Source organism: Silurus aristotelis (assembly GCF_946808225.1).
Source record: "Silurus aristotelis genome assembly, chromosome: 5".
Classification (NCBI taxonomy): Eukaryota; Metazoa; Chordata; class Actinopteri; order Siluriformes; family Siluridae; genus Silurus; species Silurus aristotelis.
The window spans coordinates 27,313,334-27,339,775 of NC_139578.1; the positions used below are offsets into that span (position 1 = coordinate 27,313,334).

The 26,442-nt window shown below is 38.8% G+C and overlaps 1 protein-coding gene across 3 annotated transcripts in view; it reads right to left on the bottom strand.

Moving 5' to 3' along the window:
• cacna1eb (calcium channel, voltage-dependent, R type, alpha 1E subunit b) overlaps positions 1–26,442 on the bottom strand; it is a 93,025-nt gene that overhangs the window by 21,108 nt on the left and 45,475 nt on the right. For 2 of the 3 annotated variants that reach the window (XM_083542560.1, XM_083542561.1), the window contains 15 exons: positions 25,692–25,823; positions 24,405–24,474; positions 24,134–24,251; positions 22,219–22,286; positions 22,067–22,131; positions 17,810–18,526; positions 16,657–16,928; positions 16,343–16,487; positions 15,745–15,874; positions 15,393–15,452; positions 14,887–14,993; positions 11,062–11,158; positions 10,734–10,894; positions 2,613–2,750; positions 1,011–1,212 (listed from right to left, as the gene is read on the bottom strand). In XM_083542560.1, the coding sequence (XP_083398686.1) occupies positions 1,011–1,212; positions 2,613–2,750; positions 10,734–10,894; positions 11,062–11,158; positions 14,887–14,993; positions 15,393–15,452; positions 15,745–15,874; positions 16,343–16,487; positions 16,657–16,928; positions 17,810–18,526; positions 22,067–22,131; positions 22,219–22,286; positions 24,134–24,251; positions 24,405–24,474; positions 25,692–25,823 (2,482 nt within the window). Of the gene's footprint in view, positions 1–1,010; positions 1,213–2,612; positions 2,751–10,733; positions 10,895–11,061; positions 11,159–14,886; positions 14,994–15,392; positions 15,453–15,744; positions 15,875–16,342; positions 16,488–16,656; positions 16,929–17,809; positions 18,530–22,066; positions 22,132–22,218; positions 22,287–24,133; positions 24,252–24,404; positions 24,475–25,691; positions 25,824–26,442 lie in introns of all 3 variants that reach the window. The other variant, XM_083542559.1, reaches the window with a different exon arrangement.

Here is a 26,442-nt window from a genome sequence, read left to right on the forward strand (position 1 = left end):
ATGGTCACCTCTTCTCTCAGCCTGGCTTCCACTACTTCTTCCCATAACTTCATGGTGTGACTGATGAACTTTATTCCCTTGTAGTTACTGCAGGTCTGCACATTCTTAAAAACCGGTACCAGCACACTCCTTCTCTATTCTTCAGGCATCTTCTCACGTTCCAAAATCTTGTTAAACAATCTGGTTAAAAACCACTGCCATCTCTGGCCAGTCTGAATAAATCCTTTGCTCCTTCCTTAGTGTCCAACTTCTCCTACAGCTCCTCATATGCATTTTCCTTGGCTTTCGCCACATCCTTCCTAACCTGCTGCCACATCTCCTTGTACTCCTGCCTACTATTCTAATCTCTCTGTCGATTCCTCTTTCTCGTTATTCTCTCCTGCACTTCTTCATTTCACCACCCTAGTCCCCTAATGACTAATACATTATATAGACAGAAGTATTGGGACACCTGACTTTTCCAGCCATATGTGTTTTTTTTCCCAAAACTGTTACCACAAAGTTGGAGGCACACAATTGTATATGAGTCTTTGGATGCAGTAGCATTAAATGTTCCCTTCACTTAAACTAGGAGACCCAAACCTGGTCCAGCATGACAATACCCAGTGCACAAAGGCCCTGAAGATCTGCTTTAGCAGGGTTGGAATGAAAGATCTTCTGCTACATATTTGTGATAAATGTAAACACTGACTGCACCCCAGACCTCCTCACCTCACCTCCATCAGTACCTGACTTTACTAACAGCCTTGTAGCTTAATGAGCACAAATCTCCAAAATCTAGTGGTACATCTCCCCAGAAGGGTGGAGGTAAATTATATCAGTAAATGTGGACTAAATGTGGAATAGGATGTTCAAAAAGCACATACAAATCTTATGCTTAGGTGTCCACAAACTTTTGACAATATAGTGGATCAGTATTTAAACTTATTCTTATGATTGGTTTTTATTTTTCAGTATTTCAGTAACTCCCCCACTGCTCTCTGGGTCTCTTGTACAAAATCAAAGCTCACCTCATTTTTCTCCAGGCTACACTCCTCCATTAATTTGTCCCCTTGCTCCTGGAACGTGATGATGATAAGGGCGACGAAGATGTTGACAAAGAAGAAGGGGAAGACTACAAAGTACACCACATAGAAAATGGACATCTCCATGCGGTTGCCTCGGCTTGGGCCATGATCCTCCTCGGTCACGTCTACCGAGTGCTGGAGAACCCTGAAGCAGCATGCAAACATCTTCATAAACAATGTGACCGAAACGAATACTTACATTTACATTACACGCTCACAAACACACATCAAAATGTATTTATTTTCCGTTTTATCTGTTCAATGCCTGTGACAGATGGTCTGAATATATTGCACTAAAGTTGTTCAAGTTTTATGTCTATTGTTCTACATTTGAATGATAATCAGTGAATAAAATGGAAATAGAGCCGCAAAAGCTTCTTCATATTCATCTTCAAGGATCCTGGTTGCAGGTATGTGTGTGTGTGTGTGTGTGTGTGTTTGTGTGTGTGTCTCATTAATGAAGCAAAAATACAAACTTTGCAATATAAAAAGTCCATTTTGATGTTCATCGAAGGGAAAAATAGCATGTTGGGATAAAAAATAAATGCTTTAATTAGTGTAAACTGAATAATTCAACAATTTAATTAGTCTCAAATCTGAACAAAGTTGTGCCAATCAACGAAAAAAAAAAAAATATCTATACCTTTAAATTAAAATCTTCTAAGGAAAATAGATACACGATATGGGCAAAAGTATTGACTTTTCCCGCCATATTTGGTTCTTTCCCAAATTGTTACCACAAACTTGGAGGCACACAATTGTATAGGACGTCTTTGGATGTGGTAGCATGGAATTTTCTCTTCACTTGAACTAGCAGAACCAAAACTGTTCCAGCATGACAATGTTCCTGTGCATAAAGCCAGATTCATGAACATATGCTTTACATGGGGTAGAGTCGAAGATCTTGAGTGGACTGTTGAGCCCTTGTGCAAGGCCCGTAACCCTTTTTTTGCTCCAGGGTTGCTATATCGTGTCTGACCCTGAGCTCTGACCCTAGCTTTCAAATGTGCTGGAACATTTGGTCAATTTCACTGTGCTGTAATGTACATATGACAAATATATGTAACTACTATTGACCACTTGAATGATGAATTGTAAATCTCCAAAAGAAATCTGGTGGAACATCATCCCAGAAAAGTGGAGATTATTATAACAGCAAACGGGGACTACATGTGGAACGAGATTTTCAAAAAGAAGAATCTCATAGCCAGGTGTCCAAAACATTTGTCCACAGAGTGTACTTTATACAGGAGTTACAACTGCCTAATGAACACAAAAAAGTGAACGCTCACCCACAAAATTTAAACTTGTTTTCTGATCAATTAATAAAGGAGAATTATTATTCATCTTATTCTCTGAATCTGTAAACAGAAAAATGAAATATAAAAAAAAAAATAACTCCAAACATCTTGAGAGTTCAGAATGATGAGACCACGATGGCAGGACGCCCAGAATGATGTTTTCTTTTGCTGTAAAGCCGATTTTGTAGCTAGGAGATGAGCTCATGTGCGCTAGAGCTGGTGGGTGGAGTGAGTGTGTACGTACTGTGGCCAGCCTTCTCCTGTGGACACGGTGAAGAGCGTGAGCAGCGCCCACATCACGTTGTCATAGTGGAACTCGTGTCTTTTCCACTCGCGCTTCTTCACCTCCTTTCTGTCCCGCCCGTAATCAATGTAGTAGCCTCTGAAAACACACACAAACACACACACACACACACACACACACACACACACACACACACACACACACACACACACACACACACACACACACACACAGGGTTGATATGAAGTAACGCATACACTCTGTGAAAGTAGCTTATTCTGATATCAAGTCTTGCATGATTAGCCCTGTACATTTCTTATATATCGACTAACATCCATATATATATATCAGGTCAGGTGTGTCAGAGAAGTATGTGAGGGTGGTGCAGGACATGTATGAGGACAGTGTGACAGCAGTGAAGTGTGCAGTAGGAACGACAGACTGGTTCAAGGTGGAGGTTGGACTGCATCAAGGATCGGCCCTGAGCCCTTTCCAGTTTGCAGTGGTGATGGACAGTTTGACGGACGAGGTCAGACAGGAGTCTCTGTGGACTATAATGTTTGCGGATGATATTGTGATTTGTGGTGAGAGTAGGGAGCAGGTTAAGAAGAGCCTGGAGAGTCAGTAGGAGTATGACAGAGTACATGTGTGTGAATGAGAGGGAGGGCAGTGGAGTGGTGCGGTTGCAGGGAGAAGAGGTGGAGAAGGTGGAGGAGTTCAGGTACCTGGGATCAACAGTGCAAAGTAATGGAGAGTGTGTTAGAGAAGTAAAGAAAAGAGTGCAGGCAGGGTGGAGTGGGTGGAGAAGAGTGATAGCAGGAGTGATTTGTGATAGAAGAGTGAAAGGGAAAGTTTATTGGATTGTGGTGAGACCTGAGATGTTGTATACAGGCAGTGGCATTGAGTAAAAGACAGGAGGTGGAGCTGGAGGAACATGTTTAGTGAGTATATAAATTTTTTTTTTTTTCAATATCTGAGCTTAAAAAGGACGGCGTGAATAAATGTGTTGTGTTGTAGATTTTAATTTCGCCTCTTTTATATTTATTTATTTATATTTTTTTAACATTAATAATTTACATTAACGCATTAATTTTGACAGCCCTAATATATATATATATATATATATATATATATATATATATATATATATATATATATATATATATATATATATATATATATATATATATAATATTACTGAATATTTTTGCCAGTCTTTAACACTTGATTCTGATTGGCTGGAAGGTGGTCTGTATTCCAAACCAGTTTGTTCCTGTTCTTACCTTATTAAAGCTCCTCTAAACAGCCCTTATTTTTTTCTCTTTATTGCCATTCATGAGATGGAAATCCAACTTGTCATGTTAATAAACAGCTAAGCACAAATCTTTGTCCTAACGACACTTCGTTGTCAAAACAACCCTTAAAAAGTATTTTTTTTAGCATGACAAACACCGCATGCAATTGTTCTGTGTACTACACATGCTATTGTTTAGGCTTTTCATAACTCCACCCCTCTCATGTCATTGATTCATGTGTCAAGGACATGATGGGGTTTTTAATATTCCCTCTACTGAGTCTCTGTAACCTTGAAAAGTCTTGCCAATAACATTAATCGTATATTAAGTCTTGCAGGATTGTCCATATGTGCATATTTTACAGTTCAGTACCGTAATGTATAAAGGTTACAGTATATATACACATATATGTATATGTGTGTGTGTGTGTGTGTGTGTGTGTGTGTGTGTGTGTGTGTGTGGTTCACAAGAGGAGGGCGAAACTAGATAAAAAGTGGTGGAAGAAGCACATCTGTAGCTGATTCTATTTCAGTGTCCGTAATAATAATAATTATAATAATAAAAATTATATAATTAGGCTTTGAAACACCAAAAACAGAAAAAATACACACGCTCTAACACAGAGAACTGAACTCTGTAGACAGCGGCCCAATGTTTTGTACCGTATACGCTGCTATGTTCGCGAAACTTTAAATATGTTTACAATTTTGTCGTATCGCTATCATCATCGTAAGAACGCAAAATCGTAAGTCGAACCGTTTTACCTCTGGGACTACATGTTCTTGATATTAGAATAATGGACATACAGTGAGGAAAATAAGTATTTGAACACCCTGCTATTTTGCAAGTTCTCCCATCTTCAATGCTCTAACTGAGGGAAGGAGGTTGTTCCCCAAAATCTCGCAATACGTGGCCCCGGTCATCCTCTCCTTAATACAGTGCAGTCGCCCTGTCCCATGTGCAGAAAAACACCCCCAAAGCATGATGCTACCACCCCCATGCTTCACAGTAGGGATGGTGTTCTTGGGATGGTACTCATCATTCTTCTTCCTCCAAACACGTTTAGTGGAATTATGACCTAAAAGTTCTATTTTGGTCTCATCTGACCACATGACTTTCTCCCATGACTCCTCTGGATCATCCAAATGGTCATTGGCAAACTTAAGACGTGCCTGGACATGTGCTGTTTTAAGCAGGGGAACCTTCGGTGCCATGCATGATTTCAAACCATTACGTCTGAGTGTATTACCAACAGTAACCTTGGAAACGGTGGTCCCAGCTCTTTTCAGGTCATTGACCAGCTCCTCCTGTGTAGTTCTGGGCTGATTTCTCACCTTCCTTAGGATCATTGAGACCCCAAGAGGTGAGATCTTGCATGGAGCCCCAGTCCGAGGGAGATTGACAGTCATGTTTAGCTTCTTCCATTTTCTAATGATTGCTCCAACAGTGGACCTTTTTTCACCAAGCTGCTTGGCAATTTCCCCGTAGCCCTTTCCAGCCTTGTGGAGGTGTACAATTTTGTCTCTAGTGTCTTTGGACAGCTCTTTGGTCTTGGCCATGTTAGTAGTTGGATTCTTACTGATTGTATGGGGTGGACAGGTGTCTTTATGCAGCTAACGACCTCAAACAGGTGCATATAATTTAGGATAATAAATGTAGTGGAGGTGGACATTTTAAAGGCAGACTAACAGGTCTTTGAGGGTCAGAATTGTAGCTGATAGACAGGTGTTCAAATACTTATTTGCAGCTGTATCATACAAATAAATAGTTAAAAAATCATACATTGTGATTTCTGGATTTTTTTTTTAGATTATGTCTCTCACAGTGGACATGCACCTACGATGACACTTTCAGACCCCTCCATGATTTCTAAGTGGGAGAACTTGCAAAATAGCAGGGTGTTCAAATACTTATTTTCCTCACTGTATAGCATTAGAAGACCATGGTGTGTCTGAATACTGGATTCTGATTGGCTTCAAGGTACGAATTTGAACAATCACAACTGCAGTGCTGGAAGTAGCAGCTCAATGGTTTCAAGTCTTGTCCATAACCATGTGCTATATATCCATTTATACCATGATCATTCTGAATACTGTATTCTGCTTTGCTTAGAGGTGTATAATATAATCATCCTAGAAAGAAAAAAAAACAGGTAAAGAAGGGATATCAAAAAGAAGGGAATTCAAAAAGGAAAAGAATAAAAAACCCAATGAAACTTATGATAGAGAAGGATGGATAAATGTGGAGACTATCTGCGGCAGAAGTGTATGAAGTCAGATGATTTTTTTAACAAGGCCTATCAATGATTTTGGAACAAGGCGAATAAATGGAAGTCCTAATGATCTCAGTTTTATTTCTCCTTTCAGCAATAAACTCTATACTGCTTTCCTCATTTACTGGGTTAATGAGTATTTGTTCACTTGCATGAGTGTTTTTAATTATTTTTAATGTCTATTGGTTTTGTGAGGCTTGGAGGTCTGAACCGTACCCAAAGTGTCGTCGTATGACACCACAAGAACAGGCAGCTCCCGACAGTTCAACTACTGTTCTAAATGAATGAACAATGTGGGAAGTGGTAGATCGGTGGTCCGGGTGTTGGTCTTCTGATCAGAAGATTGTGAGTTCAAATTTCTGGATTGAGGCCCTTGGCCCTTAACAAGTCAGCTGTATAAATGAGATGATTGTCAGTCGCTCTGCATAATGAATATATGAATATATACCATAGTAATAGTTGCATTCAGAGTGAGACTAATTATCCTAATTATCTTTCTGAGCTAAATGGATTCTTTTTGCACGTCTGAAAGCTTCATTATTAGTAGAGACACTGCACAGATGCAGGTAATTCATTTCTCTCTCTTTGTCTCTCTCTGTGAATGATTTAGAGAAAAAGTCTAGATCTAATGACCCATGAAGAAAATAACTAACAAAAAAAGATCATCATTTCTATTAAGTTCTGCATTGCAAAACATCAAGACAGCGGTTAGTGCTGGCAAGTGACCATGGTATAAGTGAAATAATTCACATAAACAATACAAAATAATTTTAATGTATGTGCAACCGTGGAAAATCCTACACCTTGGTCACTTGCCAACATTTTACAATTGTAATGCACACCTCTTCAGGTCAGGCAGTTCTTCGCCCCCACGTCGTGCATTACGATTGAGTAGTGCCCACCTAACAGCCAGATATTTATCTTATATATATACACAAGGTGGTAGCAAAAAGTTTTAAGACTAGTTTTTTAAGACACCAACAGGTGGCAGCACAAGGCTGCACGCATAGTCACAGGGAGCACGGATCTTCATGAGTCAGTGTGCTACTCTGTCACCTCTCTGAGCTCTCTTCACGTGTGAGTTTCTTGTCGTAAACAACATGATCTCACTTCCACAACCACCCTGTTTGCCGGATTTTCCTCCTGCGGATTTCGCACTCTTTCCGAAGATGAGGATCCAGCTTAAAATTCACAGTTTCGACACCATTTAGGAGATCCAGCAGAAGATGCTCGACACGCTTCAAGAACACATTCCAGAAGTGGCAGGAACGCAGGGAGCACTGTATTGCTGTGCAAGGGAACTATTTTGAAGGTGATAGTGTGTAAACCTAGATAAATAAAGTACTTTTTTGTCAACAGAACTAGTTTTGAAAATGTATGTCTGCCTCTAGTGGTGAAGCGTGGAAATACAACTGAATTGGAATCCTTTCTTACACCACCTCATATATATATATATATATATATATATATATATATATATATATATATATATATATATATATATATATATATATATATATAAGATTTATATGCTTATGTGGTGTTACAATTATAGACATGACCTAAGAACATTATACCACAGTGATTGAATTGAGTTCTTTATTACAATTGGTCAGATGGTGTCAAATCATTTCCTGTAACTCTGACAGCTTTCTAAAGCACTAGCAGTTGCCCGAGCTATAACATTTTTATATAACATTCTGTAGTACCAACTGGAAAGGCTGACATGCCATAAAAACAACCCGATCCCAGCCACACCAAGCTGCTATTTCTGGGACCTTGAGCAAGGCCCTTAATCCCATAGCTGCTCAGTTGCCTATGTGAAATATACATATATAAGTTGCTTTGGATAAGGGAATCTGGCAAATGCTATAAATCTAAAAGATATAGTCATATTTTCTGCGAATATTTCGTTCACAACTTTGGAAGGAGTCTCCAGTGCAAGCACTTTGCAACAATCAGACTGTAAAGTGTCATATAGTCTTATGAATGTAGAGAGATGAAAAAAGAGAATGTACTGCTGTAAAAGAAACAATAACAGGAACAAACCTGTTCGATGCTAAAAAGCATTTATAAAAAGGGATCTGTGTACAGTAATATGTATATTGAAAATAATTATACAATAAAGGGATAACTATAAATATTTGGCCCAGAAGGTCAGGTGTTTAAATCCCAGCACCACCTAGAAGCCACTGCTGGGCCTTTTAACAAGGCCCTTAACACTCAACCGCTCAATTCTAGGGTCATCTGTCAAATGCCAGAAAATGTACAGTGATGTGCCACATTTCCTTTAATTCCCTACATCATATATTCTTTACTATGGCGAATCCAAATGCTGCAGAAGTTTTGAATGCAAATGCAAAGCTTATTTATACCTCCTACAGATGGACACAGGCAAAAATGTCTATACATTATGGTGACCGGGTTAACTGCCGAGAGTGTGTGTGTAGGATGAACATGTTTGTCACACAAGAATCTCTTGTACTTTCTCAGCAGATGGTTGCCAGATGGTTAAATTCCAGACTTATCGTTCCTAGATTAAAATTCATACACATAAAGTTTTATTGATGGTGACATTTACTTAAAGCCCTGAAAAACTCTTTTTGTCAAACGAATAAACAAAAGAAAAGGTCTTTTGGGGAATGTATGGGCCTTTTCACAATGTCGACAAGTTAGGTGTGATATTTTTAGCTTCATATGGCAGTATACATTTCTATACTGTGTGTGTGTGTGTGTGTGTGTGTGTGTGTGTGTGTGTGTGTGTGTGTGTGTGTGTGTGTGTGTGTGTGAAGTTTTTGACCTTGTGGTGACATTCGGCTGGTGACCACAAAGACAATTGCTTTTTCTCGTACAGAAACTTTCAAAAAAGAACTTGTATACAGTGAGGAAAATAAGTATTTGAACACCCTGCTATTTTGCAAGTTCTCCCACTTAGAAATCATGGAGGGGTCTGAAATTGTCATCGTAGGTGCATGTCCACTGTGAGAGACATAATCTAAAAAAAGAAAATCCAGAAATCACAATATATGATTTTTTAACTATTTATTTGTATGATACAGCTGCAAATAAGTATTTGAACACCTGAGAAAGTCAATGTTAATATTTGGTACAGGAGCCTTTGTTTGCAATTACAGAGGTCAAACGTTTCCTGTAGTTTTTCACCAGGTTTGCACACACTGCAGGAGGGATTTTGGCCCACTCCTCCACACAGATCTTCTCTAGATCAGTCAGGTTTCTGGCCTGTCGCTGAGAAACACGGAGTTTGAGCTCCCTCCAAAGATTCTCTATTGGGTTTAGGTCTGGAGACTGGCTAGGCCACGCCAGAACCTTGATATGCTTCTTACAGAGCCACTCCTTGGTTATCCTGGCTGTGTGCTTCGGGTCATTGTCATGTTGGAAGACCCAGCCTCGACCCATCTTCAATGCTCTCACTGAGGGAAGGAGGTTGTTTCCCAAAATCTCGCAATACATGGCCCGGTCATCCTCTCCTTAATACAGTGCAGTCGCCCTGTCCCATGTGCAGAAAAACACCCCCAAAGCATGATGCTACCACCCCCATGCTTCACAGTAGGGATGGTGTTCTTGGGATGGTACTCATCATTCTTCTTCCTCCAAACACGTTTAGTGGAAATATGACCCAAAAGTTCTATTTTGGTCTCATCTGACCACATGACTTTCTCCCTTGACTCCTCTGGATCATCCAAATGGTCATTGGCAAACTTAAGACGTGCCTGGACATGTGCTGGTTTAAGCAGGGGAACCTTCCGTGCCATGCATGATTTCAAACCATGACGTCTTAGTGTATTACCAACAGTAACCTTGGAAACGGTGGTCCCAGCTCTTTTCAGGTCATTGACCAGCTCCTCCCGTGTAGTTCTGGGCTGATTTCTCACCTTCCTTAGGATCATTGAGACCCCACGAGGTGAGATTGACAGTCATGTTTAGCTTCTTCCATTTTCTAATGTTTGTTCCAACAGTCGCCCTTTTTTCACCAAGCTGCTTGGCAATTTCCCCGTAGCCCTTTCCAGCCTTGTGGAGGTGTACAATTTTGTCTCTAGTGTCTTTGGACAGCTCTTTGGTCTTGGCCATGTTAGTAGTTGGATTCTTACAGATTGTATGGGGTGGACAGGTGTCTTTATGCAGCTAACAACCTCAAACAGGTGCATCTAATTTAGTATAATAAATGTAGTGGAGGTGGACATTTTAAAGGCAGACTAACAGGTCTTTGAGGGTCAGAATTCTAGCTGATAGACAGGTGTTCAAATACTTATTTGCAGCTGTATCATACAAATAAATAGTTTAAAAATCATATATTGTGATTTCTGGATTTTTTATTTTAGATTATGTCTCTCACAGTGGACATGCACCTACGATGACCATTTCAGACCCCTCCATGATTTCTAAGTGGGAGAACTTGCAAAATAGCAGGGTGTTCAAATACTTATTTTCCTCACTGTATGTGTGTGTGTGTGTGTGTTTGTGTGTGTGTGTGTGTGTGTGTGCTTGTATGTGTGTGTGTGTGTGTGTGTGTGTGTGTGTGTGTGTGATACTCACTGGCATTCTCTCTGTGTGCCCATAGAGCCGTCTGTACAATAGAAGAACTTCCCTTTGAACAGCTGAACCGCGATGACGGCAAAGATGAACATGAAGAGCTTGTAGACAATGAGGATGTTGAAGACGTTCTTCAGAGACGTCACCACACAATCGAACACGGCCTGAGAAAAAAAAAAAAACATTTCAAAGCTATGCATATAACTATGAAAAGTCAGTGAATTTAGTCACATGTTCAGAAATACACAACAGAACACACTTATATGCCAATGTACTAAAACTTGAAAAAGGTCAGAGTAAAAATGAATCCTGGGCTGAACCAAACCCGTACCTTCAGCTTCGGGAGCCTTTTGATGGTCTTGAGAGGCCGGAGAACCCTTAGAACCCGCAGAGATTTAATAGTCTTGATGTCTCTACCTTTGTTGTTTCTGCATTAAAAAAAAACCTTACATGAGTCGGACTTGAATCTCACGCACAACACTTTGTCTGTTGTATCATGTGTAGCGCCACCTAGAGTTCTCATCATTTTACCTTATATAATATAATATTATAGTATATAGTGATAATTAAATAATAAGCAATTACACCATGAAATATAAGACAATAAGCAGAGGTGGACAATAATGAAGTAAATTTTATTCATTAGCAAGAACATACAGTTCAACTGCAGTTCAGCTACTTTTTTAAAGTAGTTGAAAAAAAGATTCATGATCATTTAAGAAGATATATCAATAGATATCTTTTCACATAAACTGAGTTGATTAAGCAAAGGGTCTTGTGACAAAAATGATAATATGAACATCATAGACATAATAAATCATAGTACTTTGGATACTTGAGTACATTTGAAGGGAAATACTTTGTACTTTTACTGAAGAAACATTTTACAGAGTGTATAGTCTCTACTTTAACTAGATAATCCTGTCCAGTTTGTCCACCACTGCCTATAAGGTGGTCCTGCTTACAAAATCCATCATGAATGTAAATATTAAGTTACAGCATCATCAATCTACAGTAGATTGTTATGAATCAATGCTAATATCTGACCTTCAAATGACAGTTTTTTACAGCATGACCAACACAACTTGTCTTAGTTTGGTTTCTACACATGCTATTGGCTAAATTCTCCATTCTCTCTGAAGTAATTGATTTGTTCATCAAATGTTTCTATCAAATCTGTGATTGCAAGTTTGCCAATGGTATCATACAGTCCTGAGCCTTGTTTTCAGCGACACGTTTATTCTGGTTTTCTGATTCTCGCCCATATTATTATTATTATTGTTCATTTTGGATTATATTTATTTAGTGCTACTTGTTCCACTGATGAAAGAATACCGTATGTAAACGTATACACGTGCATACATTCAAACAGCACTTATACTACTTATACTTATCCTACTGATACTTATACTAACTATACTTATGCTACTTAAAATTATACTTATACTACGTATACTTTATTGATATTTCATACTGTTGATTACAGTTGTCTGTGAACGCTGTTAACATTTGCTCTATGTTCTAAATGTGTATTTTTTTATATATGGCTATGTAAATATTTTTTTGTCTCCACCCCCACCATGTCATTGGTTTGCTCCCTTAGATAGATAGATAGATAGATAGATAGATAGATAGATAGATAGATAGATAGATAGATAGATAGATAGATAGATAGATAGATAGATAGATAGATAGATAGATAAATAGATAGATACTTTATTCATCCCAATGGGAAATGTACAATTACTAAATTTACCTTACTGTGCCCACCTGTTCTGTGTCAAGTCCTTGACTGATTTGTCAATTTACTCCATGTTGGTTTTTTACTAAACTGAACAAACTAAACTGAATACATAAAAAAAAAAAAAAAAGTAGTTCCTGTTATCACTTGCATTATAGCAGCTCCCTTTTCTTTCTTTCTTGGTATTAATACAATAAATAAAAATCTCACTCTGTTCTAAAGACACCTTAATGTAAAAAAAATGTAAAACAACAGATTGCCAGCATTAGCTATTCCTTATGTTTTGCATGTCTCTGCCACTCTTATTTCATTATTATTTTTTTTCCAAGTGTTTTCCGTGTCAAGTGTTATTTTTTGATTAATTCCCTGTTGGGTCTCGTATCGTTGCAAATTCTTGCCAATAGCACTGTGCAGCCATGAGCCCGATCTTCCATCGTGCATTTATTTTGGTTTCTTGACTTTTGCCCATGTTATTATCGATTTTGGATTATCCTCATTTAATACTGTTTCCCTGGGCATTGACCAGCTATGGTTCTGACTACGATTTATAGATTTGTCCAAATAAAGCCCATGATAAACACACACACACACACACACACACACACACACACACACACACACACACACACACACACACACACACACACACACACACACACACACACACACGTTATATTAATAGGCAACATCATAGCCAATAAATGTTCACTGGTATACAACACTGACATTCTAATTTACTTGTAAGCCCAGTTACCTTGGAATCACAGTTCCATATGCCATATCTATTCTATCCATATTCTATTCACAATAAAACATATCATATGTTTAAACTGAGAATATATTAAGTTTTAGGAAAAAATTAAGATCATTTTGAATTTGATGTCTGCAACACGTCTCAAACAAGTCTCTACAGGTGTCAATTTGGGACAGGGCCATGTCTGAATAGCATAATGTCTTCTGTCTGTATATATATCTGGGAACTGAGGAGAGCAGTTGCTGAAGTTTTGGTAGAATAATAATGTCCCAATATGCGTCAGATACAAAATTTTAGCTTCTAAACAGTTCTGGGTTTTCTTTGTTGTATTTTTTGTTTCATGTTGCCCCAAATGTTTTTAAATGGTGAATAGTCTAGTGTTGTAGCTATCATATTCAAAATTACCTTATTTCTTTCCTTAAAATGTTATATTTCCTCAGTTTCAACTTTCGATATGTTTTCTATGTTCTGTTGTAAATAAAATATGGGTTTATGAGATTTGCACATCACTGCCTTTACAACTTTTTTGGAATTGGTGTGTTTAAATATGGTAAATTCAGACAAAGAGCGACAGTGGAATTAGAAACTATGGATACATTCCTAACTCCATTTTTTGCCCATGTCATAAAGATATTCTGGGAAATAGGAAAAACTATGACACCACAATTTGATCACATTTTCAATAGGAAATAACATACACAAGTTTGAACATAGTGTACACTTTGCATCTTTTAGATAAACTTATCCCTATGAACAAAAGCTTTCAAAATGACAAAACACTACACGAAGGCTGCACACGTGAATGTTTCTGTCAGAAATAATATGTCTTGATACAAAAAAGATATGAAGGAGAAGTGTGTGGCTTTACCCCATAACATTCCTGGCAGCCACAATGAGACAGTCCACAGAGAAAACATAGAGAAAGAGGGACGACAGAGAAAAAGAAGACATTTACAACAAGAACGAGATAAAAAAAAAAAAAACAGGAAAACACTGCAGTGACGCATCAAACAATTACATTTTTTTTCAGATTTTTACACTTTTTGGACAAAAGTATTGGGACACCTGACTTTTCCAGCCATATGTGTTCCTGAGCACTAAGCCAGCACCATGAAGTTATGATTTGCATGATTTTGAGTGGAAGATCTTCTGCTATAGAGCTCCAAACGTATTGAATACCAGTACCAGACTTGACTACCAAATCTCCACGAACACACTCAAACATCTAGTGGAACATCTTCCTAGAAGAGTGAAAGGTATAATGATGGCAAATTGATACTAAATGTGAAATGGGATGTTCAAAAATCATATACAAATCTTATGCTCAGTTGTCCACAAACTTTTGTCCATGTAGTGTATATTCTTCCTTTTTCATAACCTGTGAAAGAGTGATATTTTATTGCAATTTATTTTTAACCGACACCATAGTCAGAGACTGACAGTTACAAATATTATGAAAGACACATATTTTATAGTTAAACAAATGAAAAGTAAAATTAAAAAATTGACTACCTATAATTCCAACATATCTATAAAATCCATACAAATAAAAATGATTATTAATACATTATTATTAATGGCAATACCTTACACTATATGAAAAGGCAGTTAACTAGAATGACATCGACACAACAATGTAATCTACATGGAAATCCACTCACGTAAGAGCGAAGGCAATGAGAGCTCCAACCACCACGATGAAGTCCAGGATGTTCCACAAGTCTCGGAAATAGGAGCCATCATGAAGAATGAGGCCCTGGTCGATCATCTAACAAATATGAACACTAAGTAAATGAAGCATTTTCAATATATTAGGCAGCAACTAGCAAGATGTATGTGTAGTGAAATCTGACAACACATTGAAGTTACTGATTGGTTCAAGCCCCACAGTGGCCAAGCTGCCACTCTTGGGCCCTTAAACAAGGCCCTTAACTTGTTCTGGTCCAGGGGTGCTGTATCATGTCTGACCCCAGTTTCCTAACATAACTGGGATACGCAAAAAAGAATTTCTCTATACTGTAATGTAAATGTGACAAGATTTCTTTCTTTCTTTCTTTCTTTCTTTCTTTCTTTCTTTCTTTCTTTCTTTCTTTCTTTCTTTCTTTCTTTCTTTCTTTCTTTCTTTCTTTCTTTCTTTCTTTCTTTCTTTCCACATTACAGTACATACCTTTATGATCATTTCGAATGTAAACACGCCCGTGAACACGTAATCGAAGTAACGAAGTACCTGCACGGAGAGAAAATGTAATAATTAGCCCAGGACATGTTTTTGCACAGTTTATCTTTTTTTAACAATTATGTGAAATTATGTGCTGATCAGAAGGTCATGACCCAACATCCACCCAACCCCCCGCCCCCAACACCACCACCACCCGATAAGGGTCTCTGCCTGAATTGTATAAATGTAAATGTAAATGTGTACAAATTGCATGTTAAAAAATGGGGAAAAGTGTGTTGAATGAAAGTTCCTACTAGTCAAAGTTGGGTTCCTGAAGGGGATAAGAGGTTTAATTTTTTACCCGGTTGCGCTCAGAGTTGGTGCTCACAGGGTCCTCTGCAGCCAGAGCAATGCTGCTAGCCACGATCACAAGCAGAATGGTCATCTCGAAGTAGCGTAGTGTCACTACATAGTGGCAAATTCTCCGGATCCTACAGACAAACACGGATCCGTGTAAACAAGCTTTACTCTACTTTTTATTGATTTATTTATTGGCTTCTGAATTTCTTTATTGGCTATTGAATATACAATAAAGGGGGAGTGGTGGCTCCAGCGGTTAAGTCGCTGGGTTGCCGATCGGAAGGTCTGGGGTTCAAGCCCCGGTATCGCCAGGCTGCCACTCTTGGGCCCTTGAGCAAGGCCCTTAACCCTCTATGCTCCGGGGGTCCCTTACGAGGGAAATATCAAGGTCGGTGACGTCGGAGTGACGTGGGGCCGCCTTCCTGTGGGCTCACCACCTGCAGGAGGGACCGTAAGGGACGGTGCTGTGAGGATTGGGCAGCAGTCGAAGGCGGGGGCCTGCTTAGACTGCTGCCCCCGCGACCCGGATTACGGATAAGCGGGAGAAAATGAATGAATGAATATACAATAAATGGCTTTATAACTGTTGTAAAGCTTACGGGTTTTTGCTTTTGAAAATGAACATGCTATCTGGGGCTTCGGGTTTGGCGGCTTTCGTTGGGGCATCTTCATCCAAGTCATCGTCATCATCCTCGTCTCTACTGGTCCTTTCCATGTGAGAAGCTTCCACATCCTTAAAACTGACTGCAATAGATTAGAGATTGTAGACATGGACAATAAACTACTTAATCCAGCGGATGTATACACGGTTCATTGGCTATTTGCGTGAATATTTGTCTCAGGTATTAAACTGATATTACTAAACAAACAGCGTAGTTAACGATAGCAAACCCGACATAGCTTATCACTTTACCAGTCATTGGCGTTAACTCTAAAAGTGGCTGCGCAGACATCTCCTTCAAAATGCCCGCTTCCATCATCGACTCGCCCTGGTTTAAATAGCAGGCATTGTTCTCATTATCGATGGCTTCCCCTGAGATGTAATTATGCTCTGGAGTATTTTCTCCCCGGTGCTGCGGGCAGAACTCGGCCTCTCCTTCTTCGCCAAGGGCCGTGCAGGTACACTGAATTCCAGACTCTCCCTCGGACACGTCAGATCTCCCTGAAACCTCACACACACCGTCCCTGAAAAAAAAAACAGCACAGGTGTTCTACATTGCAAGCCACAGAGGACAAACACAAATGGATGTGCAACTGTATATCATTTTTTTTTTATTGATTTCATCATTTAAATTTTGCTAAACAATGTTATTTTGGCCTGGCCATGATCCCAATTTAGGTCCTGATTCAGTGTTTCAAAAACAATCCCTACTAAAGTGAGGACACTACTGATTGGTTCAAGCAACACAGTGCCCAAGCTGCCACTCTTGGGCCCTTGAGCGAGGCCCTTAACTTGTTCTGGTCCAGGGGTGCTGTATCATGTCTGACCCCAGTTTCTTTCTTGGCCTGTAATGATGGACAACAGTTTTTAAGAGAAGCCTACACTAAACAAATTGACTCAAAGACAGTATGTACTGGAATTGGCTTCAGTTACTTTTTATGTGGAGTTTATTCTGGTATCTGCTGTTTCTATGTGGGTGTGGGTGTTCTGTTGGGTTTTTTAGTGTTCTTCTCCCATACAAATGCAGTACATAGTGGTGGTGGATTGATTTAGCTAAATTGTGCTTGAATATGTGTTTGCATGGTGTCTCAGGCCAGGGTGTACTCAACTCAACTCGACTCAACTCGACTCAACTCGACTCAACTCGACTTTAGCTTTATTGCCATTCTTCCACATACACAGTATACAACATTACGAAATGTCATAACTAATGGACCAAGGTGCAAAGACTGTGAACAGCAAGAGTAAACATTAGACATAAATAAAGTGTGAACATTAAACATAGCAGAGTTAAGGTGCGATACTTCCAAGTCTTGTAAAACTCAGGTTATACCAAAACCCTGAACCATAGACAGATTATTCTAAAAAAACGTTTGCTTGTCTGGGATGAAAGACAGGAATGTACCTTTTTGGTTCCTTGTCAGGTTGATGGGAGATAATCATCTCAGTGTTATCCGTCAGTAAGCTCTGTCTAGACTGGCAAGTCTCTGCATCATCTCCGCCTTCCTGAAACTGCTCTTCGTCTGTGTTTTTAATCTCGCTCCTGGACTCGCGGTGCCTGTGTCTCCGGTGTCGGCCACCCTGCACGACACCTGCTGCTGCAGCAGCCCGGAACTTGCGTGCCACCCGGTGTCTTCTGTCTGTATTGGAGCGATGAACCCCGACTGAGGATCTGTCCTCCATCCCAGAGGTCATCAGAGACACTGGCTCAGATTCAGGTGGTTCAGGGAGTGGAATCGAGATCGACATGGGTGGTTCGGGTAAAGGCATGACGACTGACATGGGCGACTCGGGCAGGTGTGCTGGACTGGCTTCAGCAGAAGGTACAAGAGTGTGAGGCTGGTGGTGGCCACTCATTGGTGTGCCCATAGGGTCCTCAATAGGGCTGTCAAACAGAACCTCGCGACTCGCCATCTGACGCCGCCTGCGCAGCTGGTTGGCACGTTGCTCCCACACAGACATTTTGATCTTGTTGCGTCTGTCACGTCGGTTGGCAAAGGCATTAGAAGAAGGCTGCTCCTCACACTGTTTCGCCCCCACCGTCTCCTCCTCAGCCTCAGCTGGGTTCGGCCTGCCTCTGTGAATGGCTCGTTTTCTGTAGAGATACGGCCTGCGCCTCCGTCTGCTTCCACAAAACACAGACTTAGTCACAAAAATAATTCGTTTCACATAACCAATCGCTATCATTCACAGGAAGTGTGTTTTGTGTTTAATCAGAAAACTTAGAAGTATCAAAACAATGGTTCTTGTTTTCGGGTTGGAGAAATTCAGAGTTGCTAGAAAAAAGCATTCAAAAAGAGGGGGAATAAAAAATGAACGAAAGACCCTAGAAAATTTTTGGCTAGTCAATGAAAAGAACAAATAAAACACATAAACTGTGTGTTAAGAGTAAGAGCAGATGTGTTGAAAAAGAAGTGGAGGAAATGAGACAAAAAGATGAAGGTGGAAGATGGAAGGTGGAACAGGTAAAAAGGGGTATAGAGAGAGACAGTGTTACTCACATTGATACGCATTCTTTTGTTGTCCATGTGACCAAATGAATGATTGGTTGGAAATAAGCCATTAGTGTATTTGTACAGCAGACAGACAAAAAACAATCAGTGTGACAAAGACCAAGTCAGGATCACTAACAATGACCAGATTTATTAAATATATCATTGAGATGTTTCATTTGGCCTACACTTGCTTACTTTCTTTTAAACCAGCTATGCTATCAATCTGATGTTCAAGTCTACCCGAGCAAACTCCCCCCCCGCCCCACACACACACACACACACAAGCAAGTTGTCCTATTGGTTTCCGGCTTCTGGATGGTCTCAAATCCTAGAAATACCCAACGGTAAGACCCTGCAAGACTCAATCCAAGCCAGAGGCCGAAAATCCATTAGGATCCCTGTAGCCATGAAATGTCACTGCACTTTCTCTCACACAGAGTGCACTCCGTGGCACGTTTACTGCACTGTACATTTCAGCCCCCTGCGTTCCTTTCCTATTAGAGCTTTCAAAAGCCCAAACTTCAGTGTCACGTTCTCAAAGCCAGTAATCCTTTTTCCTAGTTCTTTCAAAAACTTCAGTTCTCGCACGGACAAACCTCGCAATACTTTCTGCCAAATGCCGTGGGTTGCGTCGATCGAGAAAACTCAAGACATCGAAATTTTAATTTCCCCCTGAGAAAAGCGCTCATGAGTCGCTAAGGCGGTGGACACATGGCTGTCTAGCCAGGCTTAGAGCCCTGCAGTTTCTTATGCAACGACTTGAAATATCTCACAACAACAGTACTGACTTTTCTGAGATGTTCGGAAAAGCTGGTCGTATAGTTTTTAACTGTCAGTGATAGTTTGGTCTTTGTCACTCCATAACCATAAACTGACAAGACAATACAATGGTACAGTAGGTACAGTAGCATCATAATATTGTGGCATTAACTCCTTTAAGCTGTGCTGAATGCATCAAGCAAAGAGTTTTACTGGAAGCATGGGTCAATAGTTTGAATTTCATCATCCAAGATGCATGACAACACAATTTATTATCATTTTAGAGGAGATTTCACACTTTTTTGGTTTAACTTGAACATGGGTTAAAGGAGATCGGACAATAAATTGATACTGATTTTTTAAAATATTTTTATTTTTCCTCTAGTGAATTACAAGAGGTAAAAGGGAACAAGCATGCAAGAGTGCAAGCAGGCAAGCATGCATCATTCTTGGCTCAGGAAATCAGGCTTTTCTGGTACCTCAAATATAGATCCCAATAATCTGCTGGTCATTTTTTATTGTTTTTTTATAGTTAAAATCCATTTCATTTGTTAAATGCAAGTATGCAAAGTTACTTCAGGCAAATTTTAGCATATTCTTCCTAACCCTTGACTAACATTATATCTGCATAAGTTGTTAAAAAGACAGCACAAACTTCAGCTTTAATACACTTTATTATATATTGATTTTGAATTCTTGATTCTGATTGGTCGGAAGGTGTCGCTTAAGTTTGCTAATTCTCCCTAATTGTTTTTATGGTAACAATAGTTAATCTGAAACTTTTTCCGAAAACAAAAATAAGTTTATTTTACATTTATATTCAGCAAGGAGTCTCTAACATTCAGGGATAGGACAGATTTCTGGTTTCTGGGTAACCTCTTGGTAAAAACACATTTTTTTCACATTTATTAAAAAAAAAAAAACTATTTCAGGAATGACTGATAACAATTATCTTGTTCTTTAGACTGTTCCAGGTAAATGCCATCCTGCTATAGGTGGAGCCCTCTGTCAATCTCAATTGAATCATGACCAGAAATGTACCACACAGGAGACAAGAACCTAAAGATAATCAGCACCCTACAGCCCCTAATGTCAGATTATTTTGGCTCTTGTTGGTTGTGTTTTGTTAGCATAGACTAGTTTAGTCAGCTAGTCTTGTTTGGCTGTTAGGTTAGCCAACTAAGCTAATTACAGTGCTAATTCCAGTCCCTTTTTCTTAGTTTCATTTCTTTGCCACTGTCCATGTTCACCTTCCTCTGTTATTATAGTTTCGCTATCACTATTAAAGTGTTCTGTCTTCTCTATTGTTTTCATTCATTCATTTAGTAGCATTGATGCTAATAACTGTACTATCCTATTTATATACACAATTTTTGTCCAAACAACTTCAAGTATTTTGGTTTCTGTATTCACTCTTAGCCTTAGCCTCTGTTGGAAAAGTAGCACAGACCTTTCACAAGATTGCATTTTATCAGAAATTGATAAAAAAAAAAAAAATTTATAAAAAAAAAAAAAAAAACACATAAGCAAAGCTTAAAGTTTCTCCTATTAAGTGTGAAAACACCAACACGAATATATTTTTTTATATTCCCTTTTTTTGTAATACACCTAATGTCAAGTAAAATTGGGAAAGTGAGGCATTGGAGGAAATGCAGTAAAGAAGGATAGCACACAATGTTTATGGACACTAACCCCTAAGCACAAAATTAAAATTCAATTCAATTCATATTTATTTGCACTTTTAACAATGAACATTGTCTCAAAGCAGCTTTACGCAGATTATGTGGTGATAAAAATAAATGTTTTTTTTTATAAGTGTAAGTTTGTCCCTGAAATACTCTGAAAAAAAAGATTTGCAGGTCAAAATAACGTTTGAATCGTACGAACTTGGACTTTTTATACAGTATAAAAGCATCTAGAATGGGGAAAGCTCTCTCCAGATATAGTTTTCATGCAAGTATCAAATACGGCAATGTTAAATACGCTGTATGCACAAATTTTCACGGGATTGGAAGAATTCGGGCAAAAATTTTAATATAGTTGTATATTTTCCGTATGTGGTCCATATTGGAACTGAATTTTTGAAACACCCGTCCTATTTTTCTTCCATGACACCTCAACAACGCTGAACAGACAACAACGCTAGACGTCCATTATCTTGAAATTTACGATCGTCAAGGAACGTTCTACAAGACTTACTCGAAAAGCGACAGACGGATGGCACATTAATAAATGATGCTAGGCTGTATGTAGAGGGTCGAAACAGTTTGATCACAAGAACTTTTAGAATAACACTGCATTCTCTCATCATGCTAACTCCTGCCAGCTAGTTGCAGCTAATGTGCAGTATATCTGGGAAATACAAAGAGCATGAGGCATAAACTTACTGACAGGAGTCATAAACTTACTCAGAGAGGCCAAACTCCCGGCCCTTGTGGCGCTGGTTAAAAAACGCTTCTTCCTCCTCTTCATCCTTTTAATAGAGTAAGATTTATTGGATTATGTGTCAGTTGAATGTTTACGCATATAATATAAATTGAAACTATAGGACCTCATGTACCTTTGTAAGCTCCTGGGCATTGGCGAGATTATCCACAGCGATGGCCAAGAAGACATTCAGCAGTGTGTCTGGTCGAATTGTAGTCAAGGAGTGTGGTAAATCTTTTACATCCATAACTGCTGTATTCTTAAACTATTATGGGAATGGGATAACATTCCTGGATTTGAAGTGATGTTGCCAGAAGATGTATGTTCCAGATATGGTATTGGTCAGTTTCAGAGATATAAAAAAAATGAACCTTACATACATGTAAACCAGTGATTAAGTACACAAAACATAAAAGTTAAATTAGAGATAAAGTAGACGTAATCAACTGTGAAAAGACTTTAATGTGACTCTCAGCACAACAATCTATTCATAGATATGATATTAATGATTCAAACGCTGATTGATGTCTATTACAATAATCCTGATCCCAAAACCTTCTTTTACTTCAGAAAAGAATCGCGCAAATAAGGACACGTGTGTTGTGGTGAGTTTGAGTCAGGAGTTTCTTCCATCATTTCTTTTTCTCAAAATGTTGTGCTTGCTGTTGATCTGATTGGTGGCCCGCTGTTTGCTTGACAGGGTAGGTTTTTATCCGCTCATAAATAAAAAGAAATTCTGATCCCCAGCCACTCTTAGTGCCGGTCCCAAGCCCGGATAAATTGGGGAGGGTTGCGTTAGGAAGGGCATCCAGCGTAAAACATGTGCCAAATCAAACGTGCGGAGGATCCGCTGTGGCGACCCCTAACGGGAGAAGCCGAAAAGAAAGTATTTAAATAAAACCCATACAACAGACTGTACCTGTATTGGGAATCTAACAAATTAGCCTTTAGGAGTGTTGTGTATATTATATCGCATTATAACTTTATTTTACCTTCATGAATGGGAAATTAGTTATTTCCCATTTTTAGTGTGATGTAATGTAGGTTGAAGGCAGATGCCAGTAAAGTGTAAAGGGTACAAAATAAACTCAAGAAAAACCAAACACAATATGATGAGACATAATGAGACAAATGCCATGACTTAACCCGTGGAATGAGGATCACAATAACAACCATGAATGACAACAAACCGAAAGACCAAGAGTGAAGTGAATAGTGAAGCACTTATTATGGGGAAATGTGAATCAAATAGGAAAACAAACCCTTGGTGCAGTGGCTGATGGGAATTGTAGTGTGTGTTGTCTAGGTTCTTACAGTGAAGCATAGTGGTGGGATCATCATGCATAGAGTTCCTTGGCCATGCATGATTCCTTACTTTCTGACCTTGCTTAGACACATCATAGTGGCCATATTTGTTAGTTACACTATATTGGGACACCTGACTTTTCCAGCAATATGTTATTCCCCAAACTGTTGAGTAGGAGACCCAAATCTGTTCCAGCATGACAATGCCTCTGTGCACAAAAGCCAGCTCCATGACAATGTGCTTAGCATGGGATGGAGTGGAACACCTTTGGGATGAACACCTTTGGGATGATATTAGAACACTGACCACACGCTAACAAAATCCAGTGATACATCTCCCCAGAAGAATGGAGGTTATTACAGTATAACAGCAAATTGGGACTAAATGTTATATTGAACATCCAAAAAGCACATAGCAGTCTTATGGCCAGATGTCCACAAACTTTGTAATTGACACCATAATCTAGACACCATATGCATAAATAAATATATTTATGCATATATTTAAAACAATGCAACTAGCACATGTTTAAAGTTTACGATTTATTGGTCTCATGATGTTCTAAAAAAAAATAAAATAAATTGTAGGGCCAAGAGTAAAAGTTAAAATGAGTCATTTTAAAGAAAATAAAATGAAGACATGTTACATCAGTATACATGCCTTTCCGGGCTTCTGTAACAGTTTTAAGTCATAGCTGCACAAATTGCACCTGATTTTATTCTCCTAAACATCTGAAGGATACAATTACCAATCAGGGTGAGCACGATGAAGTAGATGGACGACCACATGCCGTACTGTACCCCTCCCTGAGAGCGGATCCCGTTATACATCACCTCGTTCCAGTCTTCACCCGTCAGAATCTGCAGTTCAAAGCAAACAAGACGTTAAAAAATCAAAAAGTCATAAATGGATAAATATAGTGTAAATGGAACAATGAAAGCGTCTCGTCTCGTCTCGTCTCGTCTTGTCTTGTCTCGTCTTGTCTCGTCTCGTCGCTGCGATCTGGCACTGACCTGAAAAACCGTCATGATAGCAGCTGGAAACGTATCGAAGTTGGCAGGAGTGTAATCTTTAAAGATGAACCTGATGAACAAAACATAAATACAAATAATAAACAACGTTTTCAGATTAAAAACAAGTGGTTAAGATTTACACAGTTGTGAAACCTGAAGAAAAACTGGATCTAGTCATCTCATGTGAATTTTTTCTTGACATGACATGGACATAAACTATATTGCCAAAAATTTGCGGACATCTGGTCATAAGTATGGTATGTGCTTTTTGAGCATCGCAGTCCACATTTAGTCCCAATTTGCTCTTATAAGTCTCTCTACTCTTCTTAGAAGGTGTTCCTCTAGATTTTGCGTTCATCAGAGATTGTGTTCATCAGCCACAAGGGTGTAAATAAAGTTAAGTACTGATGTAGGTGAGGTGAGGAGGCCTGAAATGCAGTCAGCGTTCACATTCATCCCAAAGATGTTTAGTAGCAGATCAGAGCTCTATAGCAGGAGATCTTCCTCTACAAACCACGTAAACAATATCTTCATAGAACTCACTTTGTGCACAGGACACTGCCATGTTGGAACAGGTTTGGGTTTTAAAGATCAAATGAATGAACGTTTTATACAATTGTGTGCCTCCAACTTTGTGGTAACACTTTAGAGAAGAACCACATATGGCAGGAAAAGGTCGTGTTCACAAATGTTTGGTAATAAAGTGTATTTAGGGCATTAAATTGAACTGTAATGAATGGACATTCGGTGCCAACTAGATGAGGACGAGTTTCCTTTTGACTCTGGTTCCTCTCAGGGTTCCCTGCCACAGTCACCACTGTTCTGCTTATTAGGAACAAATTTACAATTCTAAGAAACAAACTTAACCATTATTTCATTACCGATTTATCTCTGTAAAGCTGCTTTGAGCACAATATAAATACAAATCCCTTATGAGTGAGCCCGTGAGCTCCTTAAGATGGTACGAGGAAGAAACATTTAGAGGAACCAAACTCTAAAAGAAAACTCATCCTCATCACCTAATGTCCATTCATTACAGTTCCATCATTGTTTTTATTAATTACATTTCAAATCCATCCAAGTTCTTGAGTTGTTCAGTAGCTTCATGGGCTGTTTATGTGGAAATACATTCAATTCTTTACATAATTCAAAAATGAAGCTAAAGCCAATGCTGTTTTTCTTTCTTTTTTTTTATTTAATGGATGGATTCGCATAAAATGTATAAGCTGTACTAAATTGTCACTGAAATGTATAGTTTGTTTCTCACACTGCACATACGGATCTTACCTGCCACCAAACAGCTGCATCCCGAGCAGAGCGAACACCACAATGAACAGGAAGAGCAGGAAAAGGAGGCTGATGATGGACTTCATGGAGCTCATCAGAGACACCACCAGGTTCCTCAAAGAGGCCCAGTACCTGATCGATTAAAGCAGGAGAGGCATTGAAAATGAAGAATGGTGAATCCTCATTCACTAGTCACATTATGTCACATTGTGATTTTTTCGAGTGCAAAAGTTTGCATGGTTACTGAAAGGAAAACGTGGCCAAACCTTTTTACAACCTTTTTCCCGAAAGTTCAAAATGAAATGGCGCAAGATGAGGAACTTCTTTTCTACTTACTTACTTGTTTTTAGCTTTCTAGAAAAAGTGTTTGCATCGTATTGCTTTCTTGCCTGTATTTATTATTTTTTTTGTTTCAATGTCAGAGGGTGTTTTCTCAAGTTGCTATGAAGATTTTAATGATTTTTATGAAGAATTGTGTGTAATTTATTTTTTTCTCCTTAATTTTCTTTTCAGATGTTACTATTGCTACCAAAGTCCAAATGTGTGCCGATGGTATTATTTTAAACCAATAAAAGTAAAAAAGTAAAAAAAATTAGCTATAATACAAAAGCTTTGGCAGATTTTATCGAGTTAGAAGACAACATGAGACTGTATGAAAAAAGGTTTTTCACAATAATTACATTTTAAAATCGATTTTTTTTTTTACTTGTGACATCAATATGCATTCAGTATTTATATTTACAACATTTGT